Source organism: Oncorhynchus kisutch, linkage group LG14 (genome assembly GCF_002021735.2).
Source record: "Oncorhynchus kisutch isolate 150728-3 linkage group LG14, Okis_V2, whole genome shotgun sequence".
Classification (NCBI taxonomy): domain Eukaryota; kingdom Metazoa; phylum Chordata; class Actinopteri; order Salmoniformes; family Salmonidae; genus Oncorhynchus; species Oncorhynchus kisutch.
The window spans coordinates 36,832,398-36,854,146 of record NC_034187.2 but is presented as its reverse complement, the minus strand read 5'-3'; the positions used below and the strand labels follow the sequence as shown (position 1 = coordinate 36,854,146).

The 21,749-nt window shown below is 46.3% G+C and overlaps 1 protein-coding gene across 3 annotated transcripts in view; it reads right to left on the bottom strand.

The window, feature by feature from the left end:
• smyd3 (SET and MYND domain containing 3) overlaps positions 1 to 21,749 on the bottom strand; it is a 194,312-nt gene that overhangs the window by 66,597 nt on the left and 105,966 nt on the right. For all 3 annotated transcript variants that reach the window (XR_004202780.1, XM_020500909.2, XM_031788326.1), the window contains exon 6: positions 7,593 to 7,660. Coding sequence is in view for 2 of the 3 variants with exons in the window: in XM_020500909.2 (XP_020356498.2) it covers positions 7,593 to 7,660 (68 nt within the window). In the remaining variant the exon portion in view is untranslated. The remainder of the gene's footprint in view (positions 1 to 7,592; positions 7,661 to 21,749) is intronic.

Genomic DNA, 21,749 nt, shown 5'->3' with positions numbered 1-21,749 from the left:
ATACTTCTGGCCCTTCTTTGGACACTGTGTTAACAACCCTCCAGGCAAGCTTCAATGCCATACAACTCTCCTTCCGTGGCCTCCAATTGCTCTTAAATACAAGTAAAACTAAATGCATGCTCTTCAACCGATCGCTACCTGCACCTACCCGCCTGTCCAACATCACTACTCTGGATGGCTCTGACTTAGAATACTTGGACAACTACAAATACTTAGGTGTCTGGTTAGACTGTAAACTCTCCTTCCAGACCCATATCAAACATCTCCAATCCAAAGTTAAATCTAGAATTGGCTTCCTATTTCGCAACAAAGCATCCTTCACTCATGCTGCCAAACATACCCTTGTAAAACTGACCATCCTACCAATCCTCGACTTTGGCGATGTCATTTACAAAATAGCCTCCAATACCATACTCAACAAATTGGATGCAGTCTATCACAGTGCAATACGTTTTGTCACCAAAGCCCCATATACTTCCCACCATTGCGACCTGTACGCTCTCGTTGGCTGGCCCTCGCTTCATACTCGTCGCCAAACCCACTGGCTCCATGTCATCTACAAGACCCTGCTAGGTAAAGTCCCCCCTTATCTCAGCTCGCTGGTCACCATAGCATCTCCCACCTGTAGCACACGCTCCAGCAGGTATATCTCTCTAGTCACCCCCACACCAATTCTTTCTTTGGCCGCCTCTCCTTCCAGTTCTCTGCTGCCAATGACTGGAACGAACTACAAAAATCTCTGAAACTGGAAACACTTATCTCCCTCACTAGCTTTAAGCACCAACTGTCAGAGCAGCTCACAGATTACTGCACCTGTACATAGCCCACCTATAATTTAGCCCAAACAACTACCTCTTTCCCTACTGTATTTAATTTATTTATTTATTTTGCTCCTTTGCACCCCATTATTGTTATTTCTACTTTGCACATTCTTCCACTGCAAATCTACCATTCCAGTGTTTTACTTGCTATATTGTATTTACTTTGCCACCATGGCCTTTTTTGCCTTTACCTCCCTTCTCACCTCATTTGCTCACATCGTATTTAGACTTGTTTATACTCCATGTGTAACTCTGTGTGGTTGTATGTGTCGAACTGCTTTGCTTTATCTTGGCCAGGTCGCAATTGTAAATGAGAACTTGTTCTCAACTTGTCTACCAGGTTCAATAAAGGTGAAATAAATAAAAAATAAAAATGTGGAGGCTATATACAGGGTGTACAGGTACAGAGTCAATGTGCGGGGGAACCAGTTAGTTGAGGTAATTGAGGTAATATGTACATGTAGGTAGAGTTAAATTGACTACGCATAGATAATAAACAGAGAGTAGCAGCAGCGTAAAAGAGGGGTTTGGGTAGCCCTTTGATTAGCTGTTCAGGAGTGTTATGACTTGGGGGTAGAAGCTGTTAAGAAGCCTTTTGGACCTCGACTTGGCGCTCCGGTACCGCTTGCTGTGCAGTAGCAGAGAGAACAGTCTATGACTAGGGTGGCTGGAGTCTCTGACAATCGTTTGGGCCTTCCTCTGACACCGCCTGATATAGGGATCCTGGATGGCAGGAAGCTTGGCCACAGTGATGTACTGGGCCGTACACACTACCCACTGTAGTGCCTTACGGCCTGAGGCCGAGCAATTGCCATACCAGGCAGTGATGCAACCATGCTCTCGATGGTGCAGCTGCAGAAACCTTTGAGGATCTGAGGACCCATGCCAAATCTTTTCAGTCTCCTGAGGGGGAATAGGCTTTGTCGTGCCTTCTTCACAACTGTCTTAGTGTGTTTGGACCATGATTGTTGGTGATGTAGACACCAAGGAACTTGAAGCTCTCAACCCACTACAGCCATATGCAGTTACATGCATATAAGTTCAATAGGCTACTGAACTGAAAGGGAGGATGCATCAATTCAGTCACAACAGATACGTATTTTCTGAATAAAACAATAGGAGTAAAAAACATTAGTGAACCTGCGATTTGGAATGTTTTAATTGTTTTTTCTGATCAATGCATGCTTCATTTTAGATTGGTTTGGGCTCATATGTACTCATACCTTAAACATTTGCACAGGGAATCGTTCCATCCCTAATACATTTGATATCATAGATGGTCAGTCCTCGCATCCATGGCGCCGTCTATGAATTTGAGAGTGGTTACATTTTTCCAGCCCCATCCCTTATTTTTTATTTTTTTTAGCAAAATAGGGGCAGAGAGTTCGCTTTGTTATTGTTTCAATGAAGGATTCTAGCTTTAAATGAGATAATACATGTATTGTCAACAGCACTTGACACAGATAATTAGGCAGTGTGTGGTGTCAGCTAGCGCTTGACTGCAGCAGTTCATTATTCTGCTTTCTATGAAGCACTCCTTATCTTGTATCATATTCAGTGTGTGTGTGTGTGTGTGTGTGTGTCAGTAAGCCCGTGGCATTGTTCTATGTAAAGGCATGTGATGAATATCAATGAAAAATCTAACAGCGCAACTTCTTTTCAAATGGATATTCCGCATTAGCATATTAACTGGATTAATTAGCTAAACTTGATCAAACATGCTAATAATGACTGCATAGTACAGCCTACGTCCGATTATCTGTTGCAACGCAGTGCTGTAGAAACAATAGATCTGGTGTGTATGTGTGTGTGGGTGTGTGTGCCAACCAAGACTTTTTTGGTTTGCTAACTTTATCAGACCTCATAAGCAAACACAAGACACACACCGGGGCACCCCAAAAATCTGAGGGGCACAAAGTACATGTGGATGGCTGAGGGGTGGTGTTTATTTTTCTCCATATCTAAGCATACCTTTTGAACTGCCTGTATCCTCCTGACTGGTTGTTCTTTTTTTAATCTTTTTTTTTTAAATAAATAAAGTAAATATGCATCTCTGGTCAAATCTGGATGAAAGATTTAAAGAAATTTGAATTTTATTCAGTATAATCAGTAAATGCTGGCTTTTCTAAAGTCTACCAACAGGCATGCCAGCTAAGATATAGTAGTAGCTAGCTTGTATAAATAACTGAATTGATAGCCCGAAATGGCTTCTTGGTAGCAAGTTTATGAGGTTGGGAGATTGGAAACCTAGCTGGGCTAGCTAAACCTCATAAAATAACTTGGTGGCAAGTAATATTACAGAGAAATATATATATACAGTGCCTTCGTAAAGTATTCAAACCCCTCCACTTTTTCCACATTTTTGTTACGTTACAGCCTTATTCTAGAAAAACATGTTTTCCTCCCCAATCTACACACAATACCCCATAATGACAAAGCAAAAACAGTTTTTTAGAAATTGTTGCTCCTTTATAAAAAATGTCAAACTGAAATATGACATTTACAAAAGTATTCAGACCCTTTACTCAGTACTAATGTCGAAGCACCTTTGGCAGCTATTACAGCCTTGAGTCTTCTTGGGTATGACACTACAAGCTAGGCACACCTGCATGTGGGGATTTTAGAGATGTTCGAAAGCGTTCCAGTCCGGGCTCTGGCTGGGCCAATCAAGGACATTCAGAGACTTCTCCCGAAGCAACTGCTGCGTAGTCTTGGCTGTGTGCTTAGGGTTATTGTCCTGTTGGAAGTTGAACCTTCGCCTCAAGTCTGGTTCATCCTTGGGAGCAATTTCCAAATGCCTGAAGGTACCATGTTCGTCTGTATAAACAATAGTACGCAAGTATAAACACCATGGGACCATGCAGCCGTCATACCGCTCAGGAAGGAGACGCGTTCTGTCTCCTAGAGATGAATGTTCTTTGGTGTGAAAAGTGCAAATCAATCCTAGAACAGCAAAGGACCTTGGAAGATGCTGGAGAAAACAGGTACACAGTATCTATATCCACAGTAAAACGAGTCCTATATCGACATAACCTGAAAGGCCGCTCAGCAAGGAAGAAGCCACTGCTCCAAAACCGCCATAAAAAAGCCAGCATGTCAAGACCAAGGTATTGTAGAAAGTAACAGTAACATAGTAACATTGTAGCACTAACATGCCAGCACATTACAGGGAATACTAGATTAAACAGGACCTAGATATTAAATAAATAGAAAGTGAATGAGAGAATAGAGGTAGAGACTTGTCAGGAGAAACCCCCTCTCTTCTGCAAACCGGTGGAAGCACTGTCCATTGCTAGGCAACCCAGAAATATCAATAGGCAGGGCATAGTCAAGTAGAAGCCCATCTTTTATGGATGTGTCTCACTCACACACACACGCACACACACGCGCGCGCACACGCACACACACGCGCACACGCACACGCACACACACAGACACATATACACACACACACAGAGGTGTTAGCAGTGTAGGAAGGCCTGGCTAAGCCGTGCTAAACCCTCTCAGACCATCTGACAAGCTGCCTTAGCCAGATATACAACCAGGGTTAGAGACTACCTGCAGAACCCTCTGTGTGTGTGTGTGTGTGTGTGTGTGTGTGTACGCAGCGTGTGTACGCAGTGTGTGTCTGTGATCTGTGTGTATGTGTACGCGATGTGTGTGTTTGTGGTGTATGCACGCAGTGTGTGCGTGTGTATGTGTGTGTGTAGTCAGTATAACATGACGCGTTGCGACAGCCCTGATCCCTCATATTCATCAGACCTGAACAGTGGGATTAGCCTGAACCACGCTTCAGAATACCACTATGCTGTCCTGTGTGTGTGTGTGTGTGTGTGTGTGTGTGTGTGTGTAACTGCTTTAGAAAACCACTCCTCTCCTCCACTCAAACATAAGCCACGCCCAAGTCAGCATATTCTATAGTGCATCCATGTGCGCACACTAAGGCTGTGCCCGACTTTAAAAAATCTTGGCCGACAGAAAGTCGTCTGTTCTTTCGACCAATTGATTGCTTGAAAATGTTAAACATGTATTTTTTCCATATAGAGACACACCCTATGTGTTTTAATAAAATAATTTATGTTAATTTAGCTTGTCTGATGCTTTAAGCTTATGGTTTGATGCCTCAAGAGGGCGCCAGAGATTTAGATAACCAGAAGAAAAAAAACTTAACCTGACCCAACTATTGTCCTCCCGCTCTCCTGCTGGCTTTCACAGATTCTGCCATTACTCTCCTGAAGTTGATGGTAATCTGCATGCCAGTTATGGTTTTCACACACACATTTTCGTGAAACAGTTCCTTTATAATAATGTCTTCATATCTCCAAATCGTTGCCATGCAGTTCATGACAATTCTATCCAAATCTAAATGAAAATGATTACAAACCTAAAAAGTAACTTCTATTGCCATTGCCAACTATGTAAAAATAGCCTACATAAAGCCAAACACATGGCAACACATGGCCAGTCTGCAACCAACTTGAAACATTGTATCAACTATTAAGTTGGGTTCAGCCCCGAAGCTTGCACTAGCGATTTTGCAACATTGCATAAAATATTCTCTAAGTCAAGCACTAATAAGAAGCCTATTTAATGAAGTTTCCACTGGATCAGAGCATGACACGCTGAGTGGTTATTGAAAGGGAGAAAGCTGGAAAGATTTTTCAAATACATTGAGTAACTATTGTCATTCAAAATGGACGTAAAAACAGACTTTGTTTGCTTGTTGTTTGAGGTGAAGAAAACATTACTCTGAGAAGCTCCACAGGTCATTAGCGATGGTGAGGTAAAACAATCAGAAGTACCATATTATACCGTATGTACCGCCCCCCACCTACCGTCAAACAATCACGTCAATGTGGAGCTATGCCTCCGCATTGTTACAACATTTGGGAGGCGAATGGCGCTGTGGTACAGAGCTGGATTTGGCCTCTGTATGCCTCTGCAGGCTCCGCAATTGCGTCACACCCTCTATATGAAGCCTCCGACCACATTTTAGAATCAAGCATGAATTGGCTTTTAGACTAGGCCTCCGCAATGGATTAGTTCACTGACAATAACACACACACCTATCACTTCTCTTTTTTTCCTCTCACAACCTTCTCCCCCTCTTCCTCTCTCCCTCCCCGTGGGACAGAATGTGCCTTCCTAGCGCCTGTGTCTGAACTACATAATTATCTGACATGTCAACACTGAAAAACATATCATTTAACAACCATTCATCCCTCTCGCTCTCTCTCTCTCTCGCTCTCTCACCCTCTCTTACTGAGCGGTCAGTTGTCAGTCACGAAGCAGAGAGAGAGAGAGAGAGAGAGAGAGAGAGAGAGAGACAGAGAGACAGAGAGAGAGAGAGAGAGAGAGAGAGAGAGAGAGAGAGAGAGGGGGGGGTCTAGGGATGGCGAGAGAGAGAGAGAGAGAGAGAGACAGAGAGAGAGAGAGAGAGAGACAGAGAGAGAGACAGAGAGAGAGACAGAGAGAGAGAGAGAGAGAGAGAGAGAGAGAGATAGACAGAGAGAGAGAGAGAGAGAGAGAGAGAGAGAGGGAGAGAGAGAGGGAGAGACAGACAGAGAGAGAGAGAGAGACAGAGAGACAGAGAGACAGAGAGACAGAGAGACAGAGAGAGAGAGAGAGAGAGAGAGAGAGGGGGGGGGGGAGGGTCTAGGCATGGTGAGAGAGAGAGAGAGAGAGAGAGACAGAGACAGAGAGACAGAGTGAGAGAGAGAGATAGACAGAGAGAGAGAGAGAGAGAGAGAGAGAGAGAGAGAGAGAGAGAGAGAGAGAGACAGAGAGAGACAGAGAGAGAGGGAGAGAGAGAGACAGACAGAGAGACAGAGAGAGAGAGAGAGGGGGGGGGGGTCTAGGGAGGGAGAGAGCGAAAGAGAGTGACAGACAGAGAAAGAGAGAGACCGATGATGGAGAGACAGATTTGGGTATAATGTGTTCATCCTAGAGAAGAGGTAATTGAACAAGCTTTTAAATTATGCCCACCTGACCCAGATTGCGATTTATACATTTTTGGATTGCGTAAACAACAACCGTAATTGTGTAAAGGCAGAGGATTGAAGGGTCGTGTTCCAAACAAATCAACCAAAGGTGTGTTTGCTCTAGTTCCTCCAAGGCACAGCTAGGAGAGCTCAAAAAAGCACCTTGTAGTTGAAGACTCTTCTTTGAGTCATAAAAGTGCATTGAAATTACATAGGTACAGGCACACTTTGGAGAAGTGTGTGGCCCCTTGGAAACACCCGTTAAACCTCTCCTTTTTATTGTCTTATGATGCACCTACCCAAATAATATTATTATCCTGTTCCTGAATGTATCCAGAGTATTTTCAGATTTTGTTATCAACAAATGTGGCGAAAAGTACAGTAAACGTCAAATGCACATAAAATCAACAGTGTAATGTTTGGATTCAGTCTTGTCAGGTGAACTGTTGTGTCCTCACCTTTAGTCTAATATTTTTCCCATTATCTCCAAACTGTTCCCTTTTAATTGCTACCATGGTTATGCATATGCATTTCACATGTGTTCTGCAAGAATTCAATAAGTATTCAATTTAGCCCCCTATCCATATAGGCCAATTCCCACAAGTGTAAGGGGTTAATGGTGATGCCCCCCCCCCCCCCCCCCCCCCCCATTAAGAGCCAATGATAGGCCCTAACACGTCAGGATCTAACCACTAAACACTGCTCTCTGGTAATTACATGCAACTATAACACCAGGCTTTGTCAGGAAGCACTGTATGTTGCTGTGTGAGTGTGTGTGTGTGTGTCTTACCTGGGGTAGAGTCCCACTCCGATCTCTTGTAGCTCCCCGTCGCTGACGGTGAAACAATTACATGTTAGCTGCAGAAAAAGAACACGGAATAAATTTGTCACATGCCTACACCACTGTTCAGATACTGACAACACTCCCACGGCCACAGATTTAAATAAAGAAAGAAACCCGATTGAAATTATCCCACTGCAGTAAAACGAGACTTGGCGCTGCCTGGCTGTCATCCCTCATAACAGAAATAGGATATGTAGATCAAAGACAGAACAGATGGAGGTAATAGAAGAAATATAGAAATGTCTGCAGGTACTGTCCAATCTCTCTCTCTTCATGCTGTCTGCCAAATAAGGAGAAAATGGCTCAGAGAGAGATTGTTTAAAGAGTGTGTCAGTGAGTTTATAATGAAGACACACTGCTGCCGTCCGGAGACAGACAAGAGTGAAGGAGCGGAGGGGAGTATGTCTGCTTGTGTCTTTAGAGACTCAAATACAAAGTGTGTGTGTGTGTGTGTGTGTGTCACCCAGAAACATATCCTGTTCATGTGTGTCTGCTGTCCATCTATGGATATGAACGTATATTCCTCCTCTGTCATTCCTTCAAGTCTGGTTATTGTCTAACTCACTATCTGTTTCCTGTCTATCCGAACCAGTTCTGTGTTTCAAATTGTGTGTGTGTGTGTGTGTGTGTGTGTTCGTGTGAGAGAAAGAAGAAGCGCAAAAGAGAGGAGAGGGAAGGATGTCGACTTCAAACTTTAGAGAGACTCACAGACACGGTGCTTAATACTGCCAGTAACAGGCTGTACTGAAGGTCCTGAGTCCTAATATCAGTAACATGCTGTACTGAAGGTCCTGAGTCCTAATATCAGTAACAGGCTGTACTGAAGGTCCTGAGTCCTAATATCAGTAACATGCTGTACTGAAGTTGCTGAGTCCTAATATCAGTAACATGCTGTACTGAAGGTCCTGAGTCTTAATATCAGTAACATGCTGTACTGAAGGTCCTGAGTCCTAATATCAGTAACAGGCTGTACTGAAGGTCCTGAGTCCTAATATCAGTAACAGGCTGTACTGAAGGTCCTGAGTCCTAATATCAGTAACATGCTGTACTGAAGGTCCTGAGTCCTAATATCAGTAACATGCTGTACTGAAGGTCCTGAGTCCTAATATCAGTAACATGCTGTACTGAAGGTCCTGAGTCCTAATATCAGTAACATGCTGTACTGAAGGTCCTGAGTCCTAATATCAGTAACATGCTGTACTGAAGGTCCTGAGTCCTAATATCAGTAACATGCTGTACTGAAGGTCCTGAGTCCTAATATCAGTAACAAAGGCAAGTATTTACAAAGCCTAAAGACACAGACACAATGTTGATCTACATACTGAGCTGTTTGAAACACTGTTTCAAAGAAAATACATTTGAAAAGGTGGGGAGACCAGACTGAGAGAAAATAGACTTGAAAAGGTGGGGAGACCAGACATAGAAAATACATTTGAAAAGGTGGGGAGACCAGACATAGAAAAGACACTTGAAAAGGTAGGGAGACCAGACATAGAAAATAGACCTGAAAAGGTGGGGAGACCAGACATAGAAAATAGACCTGAAAAGGTAGGGAGACCAGACATAGAAAATAGACCTGAAAAGGTAGGGAGACCAGACAGAGAAAATAGACCTGAAAAGGTAGGGAGACCAGACAGAGAAAATAGACCTGAAAAGGTGGGGAGACCAGACATAGAAAAGACACTTGAAAAGGTGGGGAGACCAGACATAGAAGAGACACTTGAAAAGGTGGGGAGACCAGACATAGAAAATACACTTGAAAAGGTGGGGAGACCAGACATAGAAAAGACACTTGAAAAGGTGGGGAGACCAGACATAGAAAAGACACTTGAAAAGGTGGGGAGACCAGACAGAGAAAATAGATTTGAAAAGGTAGGGAGATGAAGAGAAATAGAGAAACACCTCTACTGTGTTGATCTGCCACTGAGAAAGCAATCAGTGCAAAAACAACAGTCAAAGCACTGTGTGTGTGTGTGTGTGTGTGTGTGTGTGTGTGTGTGTGTGTGTGTGTGTGTGTGTGTGTGTGTGTGTGTGTGTGTGTACACACGTGTCTATTCTCTAAACAGGCCTATAGCTCCTCCTCAGGCATATATAAAAAAATATCAGTATCAATATTCATCTCAATGATCGGGCTCTCTGACAACGAAACCAGCTAGAAAACTACACGAGTCTCAATGATTCTGATGTGGTTCACTGATAAAAGCAGAGGAGTGACATGAGGTGTCATGGGAAAAGGAGTCCTTTATCATTCCCCCAGTTTGTCATCTAGTGCTCACTAGCTAGCTTGCTCATAACAGCTACATAGACACATTGACCGGTTGTAGCACTTTCGTACTAATGGACCAGGCTACATTGGCACGTTGACCCCGATATTCAATGCCATACCAAAATGTCTTACGGTATAGGGCACACGCACAGTCGAGGTAAACCGATGGACAACAATCTTGGGTAGGAGTGTGTGCATATGAGAGAGCGATATTTGGTCAATAACCAGATATCTGTCAAAACCTGTCAAAGTAAACAAGAGGCCTGGAGGTGAGAAGTAAAACACACACACACACACTTTCCTGGGGCTGAGCTTTATTACAACCTCTGTAGTGCTGTCAATCACAGAAACACCCATAACTCACTATGCCACAGAAGACACCCCCCCCCCCTCTCTCTCCCGTTCTCTATCTACCATTGTGTTCACACATCTCTCTCTCTTTCTGGGACCTGGTCTCGTCTATCTTCCACTCAAAACCCAAGAGGTGAAAAGCAGAAGAGGGGAAAAGGAAGATGAGAGGAGAAGAAGAGGAGTGTACAAACTGACCCGGGCCCCCCATCATGCTCTACACGACAGAGCTGGGAGTTAGACTCCACCCCCCTCTGTCTCCATCCCTTTTCCTTCCCATTCCCTCCACCCTTCTCTCAGCTCTCTCCCGCTCTCCCTCCTAGCAGTGGAATTACCGCAGACCTTCTCCACTGTGACTCGTAGAGTTTTCCTCTGATTGCAAACGACAAGAAGTGAGCGTCCACTTCTCCGCTGCTCCCATCCTTATCTTTAACCAAAGCCCGTCCTCAGCCTGCCAGTGGAGCCTCAGTTATCCATACGTGACACTATGTAACCTTTAGTGAGACATTAGGCTTCGGGCCTGGTACCATTTCTATTCTCGGTCCCTTGTCGGTCTGTCTGTCAAAAGGAAATGCATTTGTACTTCACTGTGCTGCATCCATTGTGATGCCTCAGCACACAAAGACAGAGAGGATGGAGTGTGTGTGTTTTGTGTGGTTTTTGTTATTTTACACACACACACACACACTCACACACACACACACACACGTTCTGTTCAGTGTCAGTCTGCCTGTTGGTGAAGGTCTGTTATAATCCAAACAGAAAGTTTCACCTTATTAGGCAACATGAGCACTGTTAAACGACTACGGCAGAGGGAAGGAGGGAGGGAAATAGGGAAGGAGGGAGGAAAAAAATCAATTTTGACAAACAATGGTATGGGCACTAAGCTAGTGTGCAGGTATGGAATGCTTCTCAGACTGTCCTCTCCCCTCGTCCTCTAATTCAGTCTCTCGCTATGTCTGTCATTCTCTGTCTCTCGTTCACCCACTTCCTCTCATTCAGTCTCCCTCCCTTTGTCTCTGGGGCAGACAGAGCCAGTCAGGCAGTACATAAAACATCTGCAGACCTGGCTGGTGAACGCACCATGCATCCCAAATCAACGCACGCACGCACGCGCACACACACACACACACACACACACACACACACACACACACACACACACACACACACACACACACACACACACACACACACACACACACACACACACTTTGCCATATTGACCATCTGCCACTAGATGTAAGAGAATGGGCAGTAGTTTTTCTCTTCTGGGTTTACACTCCAGCCACCTGTAGATGGTTACTGTCCTCCATGTTAGAATAAACACACTGTCCACACACATCCCCAAACCACAGCCTTATTTAGGACCAGAGCAACTGGGTCAAACAGCCTACGTGGAGACATCAGAGAGATCAACGGGGATATCTCCGGCTCTCTCTCCCACCTGTCTCTCTGGTCTGGTGAGACGGAGGTACGTCTGGCTCACGCCTGGTAGGAAACGGATCACTGTAGAAATCACATCACACACACGCACAAACAAATAAACGCGTGCGCGGACACACACCGTGAGGAAGGTCAGTTCAGGAGTGATCTCCTCTGCAGGAACCCTGTGTGCATGTGTGTTTGTGTGTGTGTGTACTTGCAAGCCAATAGGAACTAGTTCTGACTGAGTGAAAGAACACACACACACACGCACGCACACACACGCACACACACACACCCCAGATGTCAGGGTTTAAATAGAGAGCTGGTTCAGAAACGGCTGTGTTGATGGAAATACTCACTTTTAAAGAAACAAAATAAGTCCATAACATGACAGAGCTTGGTATTAAAACATACAATCTGTGAGAGAGATGGGGGGAGATTGAGAAGGTGTAAGATAGAAAGAGAGAGAGGTATAGAAGACAGAGATACTATAGGCCAAGAGAGAAGAAAGAAAGTGGGATACTATAGGCCAAGAGAGAAGAAAGAAAGACAGAGATACTATAGGCCAAGAGAGAAGAAATAATAAAGAAAGACAGATATATTATAGGTCAAGAGAGAAGAAAGAAAGACAGAGATACTATAGGCCAAGAGAGAAGAAAGAAAGACAGAGATACTATAGGCCAAGAGAGAAGAAAGAAGAAAGAAAGACAGAGATACTATAGGCCAAGAGAGAAGAAAGAATAAAGAAAGACAGAGATATTATAGGCCAAGAGAGAAGAAGAAAGACAGAGATACTATAGGCTTAAGAGAGAAGAAAAAAGAAAGACAGACAGAGATACTATAGGCTAAGAGACAAGAAAAAAGAAAGACAGACAGAGATACTATAGGCTAAGAGAGAAGAAAGGAGAAAGACAGACAGAGATATTATAGGCTAAGAGAGAAGAAAGAAAGAGAGATACTATAGGCTAAGACAGAAGAAAAAGAAAGACAGACAGAGATGGAGTAGTGAGTAGTCACTCCCTATCTGTCCCTCTTTCACTTTCTCTCTCCATCTCTCTACTTTCCACAGGGCTAATATAGCTATACTCTTACTGTAGAGTCCTTCAGTATAAATTACTTTAAAAATAGACAGGCAGGGTCGGAAATCACTCTGTTACACTTTGGCCCTGTGTGGGAGAGACGAGTCCAACTGTCACTTCACTGAAATTAATGGCTTCAGGGTAAACAACTTTCTCCCTTCATATCTATAACTCTCTATGACTCTCTATGAGATGTGTGTGTGTATGTTAGTGTGTATTATACTATAACTCCCTATAACTCTCTTAGCGCTGCTCTCAGATTTACCACCCCCTGCTACAGTCTGATAGAGTTTGCAGTGACAAGAGATTGGAATTTAAATGACAGAGAGGAGAGGGCAGGAGCTGCAGTTGAATACTAAGTGAGACAAGAGGTGTGTGTGTGTTGGTGCGTGCGTGCGTACGTGTGTTGGTGCGTGCGTGTGTGAAATGGAGAGATTAAATCTTACTTCGGGACAGCCAACACACACACACACACACACACACACACACACACACACACACACACACACACACACACACACACACACACACACACACAGACACACACACACACACACACACACACACACACACACACACAACAAGCAGCTCCCTGGGACTCGAGGGGTTGCAGCCACCATTTTAGCTTAAACAAGCGTGAAGGTAACAGAGTAAATGAAGAAGGGAAAGAGTGAGGGGGGGGGCAGGCGTTTTAGAGGTGTAAGCTCGTTAGTCTCCTCGTTAGGCATAAATGAGAGTGGGCCCGCTGAATTAAAGAGGTGCACCCTGGGAAGATACAGGTGGAAAGGAGGAAGAGGAGATACATTTGTCTGAACAAACACCTGTCTCTCTCTCCAGGAGGGACTCATGGGGATTCATAGTCACAGCTGTTTCACTGACATGTCCTGAAAGAGTATTCATTTCTCAACCCCCGAAAAGGGGTACATTTGAATGGTGAAATAATTCAGTTTGAAAGTGAGCATATCTATTAACTACTGATCACTGGTGATCATTCTTTAGGCAATAACTTAAAACCTTGAGAAGTCTACACTGTTGGGAGGTGGGTTCTACTAAGAATAATAGTGATAACAAAACTATGAAATAACACATATGGAATCATGTACTAACCAAACAGGTGTTAAACAAATCAAAATATATTTTAGATTTGAGATTATTCCAAGTAGCCCCCATTTGTCTTGATAACTTTTGTTATTGACCAAATACTTATTTTCCACCATAATTTGCAAATAAATTCATAAATAATCCTACAATGTGATTTTCTGGATTTTTCTTTCTCATTTTGTCTGTCATAGTTGAAGTGTACCTATGATGAAAACTACAGGCCTCTCTCATCTTTTTAAGTGGGAGAACTTGCACAATTGGTGGCTGACTAAATACTTTTTTCCCCCCACTGTATATCGATAAAAAAACAGTTGACACATATTTAACCCTTTTTTTTGGTTTGCACAAAAGTATATACATAATTTCATTTTTTTTTCTCACTGGTACTGGGTTACCTTCAGACGAGTCCATGACATCCAAAACAAGAGAACACCGTTGTGTTTGTGAGAGTCTCACCTTTCCATAGAGGGGTCATATTATTTTGTAGGCCAAACCATTCGGACAAACAGGGCTGCAGCTCTGCCACTTTCCACCGCAAAAGGCCGACGGGCGGAATGCGGCCGATTGAGACGCAGCCCATATCTCTAGCTCAAACAGGATTGTGATGGGGATTTTTGCATTATGTTAATTCACTTAATCGACTCAAGTTAATTAACATTTTATGAGACGATACTCTTTGACCCAAATGGCATCCTATTCCCTACAGGGTGCAATTTGGGACATAACCACAGTATGTCTATGACAATGGCTCCATGCTGTCTCAGTAGTGAGAACTCAAACCACAGACAGATTTGCTTTGGGCCCCACGTGTTCTCATTACGTTTCTTATCAGTCACAAAGCAATGTTTTAATTAATGTTGTAATGTTATAAAAGTCATTACTGACAACGAACCTCTGATTCCCCTCAGAGAGCGAGGGAGAGATGTACCCGGAGAGAGAGGGAGAGCTGAAGAAAGAGATAGCTAGAGAGGCGGAAAGAGAGCGAGAGGTGAGAGAAAGAGATGAGGAAAAGAGATACACATAAACAGAGAGAGAGAGAGAGAGAGAAGTAGAAGAGATACACCTAGACAGAGAACGAGAGTGAGCGAGCGAGAGCAAGGGAACAAGAGAGAGCGTAAATCTCCACAGTAGCTGCAGCAGTGGGAGAGGCGGAGTAATATCCGTTAAACGGTAATCCCTTTTACAGATGAGACCGTGTCACCATGCAGATTAGCTCATACACACACAGATCCATGCAGGGAGAGCCAGGATTGGCAGGCAGACAGGCAGGCCTGGGCCAGGGACAAGCCCAGGATCAGCTGCAGTACGCTGGGGAGAGAGAGGTCTGAGCTGGGCCTGTCTGGAGGTCCTCTCGACATGACTGGTTATGGCTGGCAAGAAGAAAACAGGGACTGGAGGTCAGACAAGGCTAAAAGAAAGGCTGTACACACATATTTCTCTCTCAAACACACAAAAAGTCGGTCTCTTCCATGTCCCAGGAAATATTACGCCACACATTAAGAAAAAGGACGAGAGAGAGAGAGAGCGAGAGAGCGAGAGAGCGAGAGAGCGAGAGAGAGAGAGAGCGAGAGAGAGAGAGAGAGAGAGGGACAGACAGAGAGACAGAGAGAGATAGACAGAGAGACAGAGAGAGGATGAGTGTGAAGTGATAGAAGGAGTGTTCCGGACAAGTCATGTCACTGTCACACACTGCTTCTCAGGTCCTAGAGTTGCTTCTCCTCACTCTCAGACACACAGGTCCTAGAGGGCTGTTTAACACTCACCGTGTGTGTGGTGTGTGTGTGTGTGTGTGTGTGTGGTGTGTGTGTTAAGCAGAACAGCCTGGGAGAAGGTACGAGATGAAGAGACGACGACAGAGATACACACACCAACACTGTAACAGATGGTTATTACTGTGGCGCTCAGGGGAGAAAGATGAATGCCATCCCAACCTTCATCTCATCTTCCCTCTCTCACCGTCCCCTCTCCCCTTCATCTATCCTTCTTTCCCCCCTATATCACCATCCCTTAGCCCACGCATATCGCACAGCTCTTCCCTGGCCTCTCCCCATGGCCTCCCCCCTCCTCTCTCTCATGAGTAGCTGTGGATGAGAGGAAAATAACAAACCAGTGAATTATCACAGCCCCTGTACCACCCACTGTACCAGCCCCTGTACCAGCCCCTGTACCAGCCCCTGTACCAGCCCCTGTACCAGCTACTGTACCAGCCCCTGTACCAGCTACTGTACCAGCCCCTGTACCAGCCCCTGTACCAGCCCCTGTACCACCCACTGTACCAGCCCCTGTACCAGCCCCTGTACCAGCCACCCAACTGTACCAGCTACTGTACCAGCTACTGTACCAGCCCCTGTACCAGCCCCTGTACCACCCACTGTACCAGCCCCTGTACCAGCCCCTGTACCAGCCCCTGTACCAGCCCCTGTACCAGCCCCTGTACCAGCCCCTGTACCAGCTACTGTACCAGCCCCTGTACCAGCCCCTGTACCACCCACTGTACCAGCCCCTGTACCAGCCCCCCAACTGTACCAGCTACTGTACCAGCTACTGTACCAGCCCCTGTACCACCCACTGTACCAGCCCCTGTACCACCCACTGTACCAGCCCCTGTACCACCCACTGTACCAGCCCCTGTACCAGCCCCTGTACCAGCTACTGTACCAGCCCCTGTACCAGCCCCTGTACCAGCCCCTGTACCACCCACTGTACCAGCCCCTGTACCAGCCCCTGTACCAGCCCCCCAACTGTACCAGCTACTGTACCAGCTACTGTACCAGCCCCTGTACCAGCCCCTGTACCAGCTACTGTACCAGCCCCTGTACCACCAACTGTACCAGCTACTGTACCAGCCACTGTACCATCCCCTGTACCAGCCCCTGTACCACCCACTGTACCAGCCCCTGTACCAGCCCCTGTACCAGCTACTGTACCAGCCCCTGTACCACCAACTGTACCAGCTACTGTACCAGCCACTGTACCAGCCCCTGTACCAGCCCCTGTACCACCCACTGTACCAGCCCCTGTACCAGCCCCTGTACCAGCTACTGTACCAGCCCCTGTACCAGCCCCCGTACCAGCCCCTGTACCACCCACTGTACCAGCCCCTGTACCAGCCCCTGTACCAGCCCCTGTACCAGCCCCTGTACCAGCTACTGTACCAGCCCCTGTACCAGCTACTGTACCAGCCCCTGTACCAGCCCCTGTACCAGCCCCTGTACCACCCACTGTACCAGCCCCTGTACCAGCCCCTGTACCAGCCACCCAACTGTACCAGCTACTGTACCAGCTACTGTACCAGCCCCTGTACCAGCCCCTGTACCACCCACTGTACCAGCCCCTGTACCAGCCCCTGTACCAGCCCCTGTACCAGCTACTGTACCAGCCCCTGTACCAGCCCCTGTACCAGCCCCTGTACCAGCTACTGTACCAGCCCCTGTACCAGCCCCTGTACCACCCACTGTACCAGCCCCTGTACCAGCCCCCCAACTGTACCAGCTACTGTACCAGCTACTGTACCAGCCCCTGTACCACCCACTGTACCAGCCCCTGTACCACCCACTGTACCAGCCCCTGTACCACCCACTGTACCAGCCCCTGTACCAGCCCCTGTACCAGCTACTGTACCAGCCCCTGTACCAGCCCCTGTACCAGCCCCTGTACCACCCACTGTACCAGCCCCTGTACCAGCCCCTGTACCAGCCCCCCAACTGTACCAGCTACTGTACCAGCTACTGTACCAGCCCCTGTACCAGCCCCTGTACCAGCTACTGTACCAGCCCCTGTACCACCAACTGTACCAGCTACTGTACCAGCCACTGTACCAGCCCCTGTACCAGCCCCTGTACCACCCACTGTACCAGCCCCTGTACCAGCCCCTGTACCAGCTACTGTACCAGCCCCTGTACCACCAACTGTACCAGCTACTGTACCAGCCACTGTACCAGCCCCTGTACCACCCACTGTACCAGCCCCTGTAACCAGCCCCTGTACCAGCTACTGTACCAGCCCCTGTACCAGCCCCTGTACCAGCCCCTGTACCACCCACTGTACCAGCCCCTGTACCACCCACTGTACCAGCCCCTGTACCACCCACTGTACCAGCCCCTGTACCAGCCCCTGTACCAGCCCCTGTACCAGCTACTGTACCAGCCCCTGTACCAGCCCCTGTACCAGCCCCTGTACCAGCCCCTGTACCACCCACTGTACCAGCCCCTGTACCAGCCCCTGTACCAGCCCCTGTACCAGCTACTGTACCAGCCACTGTATCAGCCCCTGTACCAGCCCCTGTACCACCCACTGTACCAGCCCCTGTACCAGCCCCTGTACAAGCCCCTGTACCAGCTACTGTACCAGCCCCTGTACCACCCACTGTACCAGCTACTGTACCAGCACCTGTACCACCCACTGTACCAGCTCCTGTACCAGCTACTGTACCAGCCCCTGTACCCCCCACTGTACCAGCCCCTGTACCACCAACTGTAGCAGCCCCTGTACCAGCTACTGTACCAGCCCCTGTACCACCCACTGTACCAGCTACTGTACCACCCACTGTACCAGCCCTTGTACCAGCTACTGTACCACCCACTGTACCAGACCCTGTACCAGCCCCTGTACCACCCACTGTACCAGCTCCTGTACCAGCTACTGTACCAGCCCCTGTACCAGCTACTGTACCACCCACTGTACCAGCCCCTGTACCAGCCCCTGTACCAGCCACTGTACCAGCCCCTGTACCAGCTACTGTACCAGCCCCTGTACCACCCACTGTACCAGCCCCTGTACCAGCTACTGTACCAGCCCCTGTACCACCCACTGTACCAGCCCCTGTACCAGCTACTGTACCAGCCCCTGTACCACCCACTGTACCAGCTACTGTACTGTCCACTGTACCATCTACTGTACCACCCACTGTACCAGCCCCTGTACCAGCTACTGTAGCAGCCCCCTGTACCACCCACTGTACCAGCCCCTGTACCAGCTACAAAAGCCTCCAAAGCCTCACTAGAAGACCACTCCGGCACCCTCTCCTCCGGTGGCGTTGCTTTGGGTTGGCCTCTGGAATCAGTTCAAATGCCCTGAGAGGTGCAGATAAAGGATCCGCTTGGGAAAGTCGTATTCCTGGTCGTAGTGCTGGTTGTGCTGGTAAGTTGATGTGTCTCTGATGTCCAATAGTTCTTCCCGGTTGTATGTAATAACACTTAAGGTTTTCTGGGCTAACAATGTAAGAAATAAAACATAAAAAAACGAAATACTGCACAGTTTCCAAAGGACTACAAGAGAAGCTGCCGTCTCTATCGGCGCCATCTTGTATCACGGTACCAACTACTGTACCACCCACTGTACCAGCCACTGTACCAGCCACTGTACCAGCCACCGACTACAGCTCAACACCATAGTACCCTCAAAGCTCATCACTAAGCTAAGGACCCTGGGACCCCCGACTGTGTGGCTAAGCACGACTCCAACACCATCATTAAGTTTGCTGACAACACAACAGTGGTAGGCCTGATCACCACCAACGATGAGACAGCCTCTTGGGAGGAGGCCTGGCAGTGTGTTGTCAGGATAACAACCTCTCCCTCAACGTGAACAAGACAAAGGAGATGATAGTGGACTACAGAACAAAGGAGGGACGAGCAGGCCCCCATTAACATCGACGGGGCTGTAGTGGAGCGTGACGAGAGTTAAGTTCCTTGGTGTCCACATCACCAACAAACTATCATGGAAGAGGGCACGACAACACCTTTTCCCCCTCAGGAGACTGAAAAGATTTGGCATGGGTCCCCAGATCCTCAAAAAGTTCTACAGCTGCACCATTGAGTGCATCTTGACCGGTTGCATCACCGCCTAATATGGAAACTGCTCGGCATCTGACCGTAAGGCGCTACAGAGGATAGTGGCGTACAGCCCAGTACATCACTGGGGCCAAGCTTCCTGACATCCAGAACCTATATCCTAGGCAGTGTCAGAGGAAGGCCCCAAAAATTGTCAAAGACTCCAGTCACCCAAGTCATAGACTGTTCTCTCTGCTACTGCACGGCAAGCAGTTCCGGAGCGCCAAGTCTAGGACCAAAACGCTCCTTAACAGCTTCTACCCCCAAGCCATAAGACAGTTGAACAACAAAACTAATCAAATGCCCCCCACCCCTTTGTTTTTACACTGCTGCTACTCGCGGTTGATTATCTATGCAGTCACTTTACAAATGACCTGGACGAACCTGTACCCTCGCACATTGACTCGGTACCTCCTGTATATAGCCTCGTTATTGTTACGTACATTTCTTGTGTTACTTATTGATTGATTAGATTTTGTAACTTTTAGTTTATTTAGTAAATATTTTCTTAACTCTATTTCTTAAACTGTATTGTTGGTTAAGGGCTTGTAAGTAAGAATTTCCCAGTAAGGTCTACACCGTTGTATTTGGCCTGTGACAAATACAATTTGATTTGATTTATCTCTTGAATTGAGGTGTATTAGTTGACACACACACACACACCTCTGAGATGGAGCACTGAATTCACTCTGAACCCACTGAACACGGAGAGAGGAGAGGGAAGGTGAGCCGCTCACAAATACAGCACACTATTCCCTAGGTGGTGCACTATTTCGGTCAGAGCTCTATGTGGGAGCCCTATGTGGCTCGGGTCAAAAGTAGAACAACGGTTTATGTAATAACTTTTACACATAATATAGTCCATGCAGTATATTTCATCACATATTCTTAGTTCCCAGATCAGATGATATTAAAACTATGGGTGGATCAAAATGCATGTTTTCCTGATGTGTAAAAGCTACAGACGCTGCATTAGCCACACGCGCACACACATACTGTGCACACACATACTGTACACACACATACTGTACACACACACACACACACACCAGACCCAACGAGCTCTCACAGAATTCTCACTGCAGAATTAAAATGTTTGTCCACAAACATCACATTTCTAAGGTTAAGTTTAGACATTCATTCTGAACGGGATAAATGATGGGTTAAGGTTTGGGATACGTTTCAAACAAAACAACAAGGTTAAGTTTAGACATTCATTCTGAACGGGATAAATGATGGGTTAAGGTTTGGGATACGTTTCAAACAAAACAACAAGGTTAAGTTTAGACATTCATTCTGAACGGGATAAATGATGGGTTAAGGTTTGGGATAGGTTTCAAACAAAACAACAAGGTTAAGTTTAGACATTCACTCCGAATGGTCAAGGTAAGGGATAATGGGATACTTCGTGATTTTGTAAATGAAGCCCTTTATCTACTTCCCCAGAGTCAGATAAACTCACGGATACCATTTTTCACAAGATTTCCTCTTGGATCACTGAGATTAGGATCTGTACTAATCTATTTCATAATTATTATTGTGTTTTTTGATCAGATATTATGCATTTTACCACAATTTCCACAAAATTCTCATTACCGCAACAGTACCCCAAAAAGTTAGAAAATCTATTTCTAATATATTAAACATTGTTTCCATAATGAAAAGGCTAAACATAACACTGAAAAAAAATGGCCTGAGAAATTAATCTGGACACATTTTGGTAATGTGAATTATGGGGTGAAAATAAACAAAGTTCAGGTGAAAATGTCAAATGTATTTAAAACAAGACACTTTGCCAAAAACTACACATTTTAGTCCTTAGAATGACAGTTGATTTTTGCAGATGCATCATGGTTTTGTAACTCAATTTGCTACAGACATGTTTAAAACTGGTTTCATGAGAATCACCCACCCACCCAGCCACCCACCCACCCACCCACCCGCCCACACACACACACACGCCCACATATGCACACACACACGCCCACATATGCACACACACACGCCCACACACACGCACACATACGCACACGCACAAGCACACACACAC